At 26.4% G+C, this 6,119-nt stretch overlaps 1 protein-coding gene across 1 annotated transcript; it reads right to left on the reverse strand.

Moving 5' to 3' along the window:
• Nucleotides 1-929: 929 nt before the first annotated feature.
• Nucleotides 930-5,096, reverse strand: LOC114186134 (transcription factor MYB15-like). The gene is made up of 3 exons (XM_028074163.1): nucleotides 4,884-5,096; nucleotides 4,558-4,687; nucleotides 930-1,605 (listed from the first exon to the last, which is right to left on the reverse strand). The coding sequence occupies exons 1-3, from the start codon at nucleotides 5,014-5,016 to the stop codon at nucleotides 1,134-1,136; spliced, it is 735 nt and encodes a 244-aa protein (XP_027929964.1). The 5' UTR covers nucleotides 5,017-5,096; the 3' UTR covers nucleotides 930-1,133.
• Between the last annotated feature and the right edge of the window lie 1,023 nt (nucleotides 5,097-6,119).

The following is a 6,119-nucleotide window of genomic DNA, read 5'->3' on the forward strand; positions in this document are numbered from 1 at the left end:
TCACATTTATTATTTATAATATAATATTTCTTTTGTTATGATTTTTAATTTTTTATACAAAAAATTTAATTAATATTTAGAATAATAAACATACATATATATAGTGGTTATAGGATTTGATGAGACAAGAATTTCTTACTCATTAAAAATGTAAATAAATATTTCTTTAAAATAAATTTGAATTTTGTTGAGTTGTTTTATTGTCTTTATACGCTACAGTGTCTGTAAAATATATTTATTGACATTAATGATTTAAAATATATTAAAAAGAATTATAATATACAATAATTTTAATAATTTTAATGTTCAGCCCAAAAAAAAAAAATAGAAAATCTGGACAAATCAACACCCGTCTCATTTAATTTTCTTTCGTACTTCTATCTAACTAATGTAATTTAATCGATACTATTGATTGATCACGTGGATACGGTGCAAAATGTTAAAGGTATTAAATATATGTACTCTTGAAAAATTTTCATTATTTAATATACAAATATTAAATATTTTTAAATAAAATAAAATTTTCTATATAATTTATTTCGCTTATATAATATATAAGACAAAAAGTTGCTAACAAAATGATTTTGACTAGAACAACAAATCACTTAACTTTATTTGTAACAAATTTTAAAATGTGCAATCAATTTTCATGTTACAACATGTATAAACATTCACTTTATAATAGTAACACCATACATTCTTATTATTAATGCTCTAACTTGTATCTACTTTTAGATAAACTACTTTCTCATCAAAGTTTTTTTTTTCTCTCATTAATTTCTTCAAATCACATTAATATTGCAATTATGCATTGAATATTAAATAGATAACTTATCTCATATTACGTTTTCAATTATTTATTTAAGTTACTAATACTTGATAATAAAATTCAACTACAAATTAATAGTTAGAATAATTGTCACCCCTTCCATAATTTAAGATGTTAATAATTCTACAAATTTCTTATCCACATCGCACTTCATGCCACTAGTATTAATTAAGAAACACGAGAGACAACGACAACAGCGTACGTAGCAACCTTGAATTGAATCACTTTATTTTTCTCCGCCTTGAGACGGAAACTTTGATTTTTCAATGTTGGTCTCGTCATTCGTTAACTGTTTAGTATCTCCTCACGCATAGTATTCATTACTGTGACTCCAAAGTTCTATGTCAGAAACAGGGCTGAAGTAATCGGGTTCAGGCACCAAAATATCAGAAGAAAGGCACGATGTGTCAACCATATATGGTTCCAACAAGAAGCTTTCGTTCACAGGCTCTAGTTGGTATGCATCCACAAACGAAAAATCGTCATCCTCAGAAATTGTATCAAACTTTTTTTCTTTGGTACCAGTAGTTATAGAGAGTAGGGACGAGGATGTTGATGTTGATGTTGATGATGATGATGCTGTGCATGAATCGGTGGACTGAGAAGTTGGTGCAGTATTATTGCTAGGGTTTGGTACTTGTTCAGGTTGTGATTGATCCTTTGAGTGGGAAACTTGAGGTTTGAGAGGTTGATATCGTTTCTTGAGATTGGTGTGCCAATAATTCTTTATTTCATTGTCTGTTCTTCCTGGCAACTGAGCAGCTATGGCAGACCATCTGCATTAAGGAAGAAGGGAAATCAGACCTCAATAATCATCATCATCTATTCTAATGAATTAAAGGCTTCTATAACCTATCCTTCCTCTCCATGTTACAAAAATTATGTGTGATTAAAATTTTTAACAAATTTTTGTTCACAATTATTCTTCTAACAAAAATCATATAAACAAGACTTATTTCAAAATATTGTTCATGGAAATTATTTAAATTAGACAAGAATAATAAATTTTTGTTTTTAATTTTCAAATAATGTCATTTTAGGCATGATCATGCATTTTGAGATGTTAAACTGATATTTTAAAGTTCATCAATCATTTATTATTACAAAAAAATTATTAATATAAGCAAATTAATACATATTATGAAAATAATCTAAAGAAATAAAATAAAGTAAAATATTAAACCACTATATACTATTCTCTAAAAATCAAAATTAAATTACCTAACTTATTAACACAATGATCTCATTCACGAGAAACATGATAAATTTTAAATTGTATATGCTTATAAGGATACCAACACCGTATTATCTCCCTTCAAAAACTCTAAGAAACCATTCGTTGTTGATCCAAATAACTATTACAAGTCAAAAAAGAATCACTTTTGTTTTTAATTTGTATTGAAATATTTTTATTTTTCAATCAATATAAAAAACATCTTAGTGTCTCGTAAATAATATCAAGAAAAATGAAAAAAAGAGGAATTATAATAAAAAATATAATACAATAAGAACATAGATTAATACATGGTCTGTATTTTTCAAATTTGGAAGACTAATAAAATCATTTTGATTCCATAATTTATATTCCTTAAAAGATCAACCACAAATTTTAAAAAAAAGAGGGGCAAGAATATTAAAAAATATACCAAAATCTTTGTAAGAGAAGAGTACAATTATTCTAATATTTAAAATAAGAAATGAGAAATAAAATATTTATTGCTTCCACTCATCTCCTGGGTGTCTTTTGTTTGGAAGTAAAGTGCAATTAAAAAGTAATTGGTAGAGAAAAATTGAAAAAAAAATCTCTGTTTAGTAGAAAAATTGACAGAATAACGTATTTCAAATATTTAAATCAGGTCACTGTATACTTTATAAATCAATGAAATTTGGTCCTTCCTTAATGATTTATCCAACTTGGTACATCTAATATGTAGACATTTTGTTTTGTGATAACATCATGACATCAAAATATATTCAGCTTAATTATTACTTTTTTTTTTTTGTTTAGTTATTAACACAAATAGCTTACAAAAATGATATTGTATGACTAGACATTTTCATGACTTTAGAATTCCTTTTCTCGTTAGAGCCATGTCACTTCAATTCCTTTATATCACAATAATTTGTTTTCACTAAAACTAGTACGAGACTAGTGCTTAATCACTGGGCCGTTTTGTACTAAATAATTTTAATAAAAAAATTATTATTTAAATATAGGTGTTTTTTTAATATTTAATTTTAATTTTAATTTTATTGTGTATTCTAGATATAGAACATACTGTAGGTCAATTATGGTTAAGTTAACTTCCTTTTTTAAAATATGTTTTCATGGGATACTTAAAAATAAGGTTTTGTTTCATTTTTTGAATAAAAATATTTAAACGTATAATGTTTTGCATTTAAAAAAATATTTAAACTGTGAGTTAAAATAGATATAGAAATATTTCGATGAATATATAAAAGTTAGTAGCTTTAATAATAATTTCTACATATTGTTACGTTATAAATATATCAAAATTAAATATGAAAAGTGATTTAAAGTTATAATTTAGATTTTCTTAATATAAAATATAGTTTTGGATTTTTTCAATTTTATTATAGGTGTATATTAGTTGCTAGGACTAACTTTAATTAACTAGTAGTAGGACCATAGTCTATTGATTTGAATTCAAAAAGTTGATTTAAATGATTAGGACTCGGATATCAAATTTCCCATGTACTATAATATAGAAATAAACTATAATTAGGTAAAATAAATTATATACAAGTGATTTAACATTAGCTTAATTTCTATTAACATGTCATTTATCTATAAAACTTATATTAATAATTTGTAGCTTAACATTATGATCATTTAGACATTAATTGAGAATTATCTTAGCATAATGCATTTTTGGTACATTAAATATTAATATAATATAATATTACAGAAAACTTCCACTAAATATTGACACTTTATATTTTATTAGCTTCAATTCAAAAATTCTTCCCTAAACCCTAATCCATGACAATCTTTTAAACAGCTTTGCACATTTAAAAATATGACATAAACCTAAATAACTGATTATCGGGTATCAAAACTTCAAGAACTAATTATCTAACATCAATATTGGACCTAATTATTAATATAGCCAACACACGTGGAGAGTTTCTGTTGAATATATAATATCAATTACAGAATTTGAAATTAAATAGATGAGTGGAAAATTCTAAATTTAAAGCTCTTATGAATATTTTGGGCAACGTTTTGTGTGCAAGTTTTCTGTTTTATGTTTTTCACGTTCTCTGTGTAAAACAAGGGTTAATACTCCTGGGACCTTTATATGTATCATTGTCCTATTGCTGAAAAGAAAAGGTTCATATAGTAAGTTAAATGTGACTACTGTGGAAATGTACACGTGATGACAATTTATATTAAAGGAACAACATCTTAAAAATGCATGCAGAGAAGCATTTAATTGGCTGAAACTATAATCAGAGCTTCTTTTCAAGATGTTCTCAAAGTTGTACCGTGAATCCTCAATACACGTAACTCCAACCGTTATAGGGTAATTAAAGTCTGAGTTATGAAGTTGTTGTCGTTTCTTATAGTCCAAAATGGGACCCTCAAAATTTTGACGAGTTTGTGAAAGTAATAGAAACCATATATAAAAATTATATCGTTATTGCAATAATCTTCTGAAAAGAAAACCTGCATTTTATTTACTCCACTTCCCCAATTCATATACCTGTTACCGAGACTTTGGAGAAGTTTGATAATGGTTTCCTCTTCTTCTTTAGTGTAGTTTCCTCTTTTGATATTTGGTCTTAAGTAATTCAGCCACCTTAGCCTGCAACTTTTTCCACACCTCTCAAGACCTGAAAAATGAATCAAGTGACAGCACCAGATTCATTAGGTTTACATAGTCGACATTAATTAGGTTTGTGCAACATTACAGGGAATTTTGTTTGAAATGAAAATTTGATTCACTAGAAAACATATCGTAGTTTCTGATACGATGATGATGATGATGATTGAGAATGAAAAATAAAAGATTTAGAGATTTTGAGGTACCTGCAAACTGGGGGAGTAGGTTCCAATTCCAGTGACCGTATCTGGTAACATAAGCGATCAATTTTTTATCTTCCTCTGGGGTCCATGTTCCTTTCCTAAGGCCACTTTTTTCAGAATTAGTGTTTTTCACCATCTCTATAACTATGTATGATCGATCAGTGAAAATCTGATTGAGAAAAGAGTGATTGAGAAAAGAAGAGAACCAAGCCTGATTTTTCTTTGGCTATATCTCTACCAAAACTTTGCAGATACTGACCTATATATATACCAACGATTCATTCAAAATCAGGGTCCACGTAGATTTGATATCTTTCGAGATGATCACTGTTTTGTGACGTGAGTAATACAATGTTATATGAACCAATTTATACATACAAATTCAAATTTGTTCTCTCTATGCAAATTTATTTCATGTAAAATTTCTATTACACAACATTAAAATATTAATCACATGACTCATAGTTTCAGTTTCAGTTCATCACCATAGATCAGGATCGAAGCGGTGTATACCTGAAAAGAAAATTTTGTACCATGTACATAATTTAAATGCCTTTAAATATGATATCTTTTATAGAAATATAAATTAAACATTTTAACTAAAAATTACAGTACTTAATTTATTATCATAAAAATTAAAAATTGTATTTATGATTATCATAATTCTATCATCTTAGTTAAAAATATATATAAACCGTATTTAACCATCTTTCCTTGATTTGTGCTACTTTTATGGTATGAGAAAAACAAATTTTCGATTGATTAGCAAGTCCATAAATTTTACTGGTGATTATTCTTATTAAAAATTTAAGTGTGAGTCTAAGTTTCATATAATTTAGAAATAAGAAAGTAGAACACTATATAAAGATAAAGATTTATAAACTCATTATGTGGTTAGGCTTAGGTCTTATTGGTGTCTATCTTTCCAGTAAGACTTCCTCAAATTCATATAAAATATTATAATAATACTTTCAATTCAAAACTTTAAAACAATAAATTATGAGTGATCATTTTATTTATATATTATTCATGTTATTTATTTTTAAAATGATAGAGTTTCAACTTACTTGAATTTCTAACTCAAATTGATGTAAAGGAATTACTTTCAGTTTAGTAGTAAAATGTCCTGAAAGAAATGCGATGAGTAATTTCCGAATTCAAAGTTCCATAAATTATTGTCCATTTTTCATGTTCTTATGTCCTTCACTTATTATTAATTTGGGTTAGTGAGCTATAGTT

Source organism: Vigna unguiculata, chromosome 5 (assembly GCF_004118075.2).
Source record: "Vigna unguiculata cultivar IT97K-499-35 chromosome 5, ASM411807v1, whole genome shotgun sequence".
Lineage (NCBI taxonomy): Eukaryota > Viridiplantae > Streptophyta > Magnoliopsida > Fabales > Fabaceae > Vigna > Vigna unguiculata.

Bases quoted from the DNA above. Each gene is read 5' to 3' on its own strand.
- LOC114186134 (XM_028074163.1), bottom strand. From the start codon at position 5,016: ATGGTGAAAAACACTAATTCTGAAAAAAGTGGCCTTAGGAAAGGAACA. The intron at 4,688-4,883 runs GTACCTCAAAAT...TTCATTTTTCAG, and splicing joins CCTACTCCCCCAGTTTGCAG to GTCTTGAGAGGTGTGGAAAA. The intron at 1,606-4,557 runs GTATATGAATTG...TCCTTAATGCAG, and splicing joins CTCCAAAGTCTCGGTAACAG to ATGGTCTGCCATAGCTGCTC.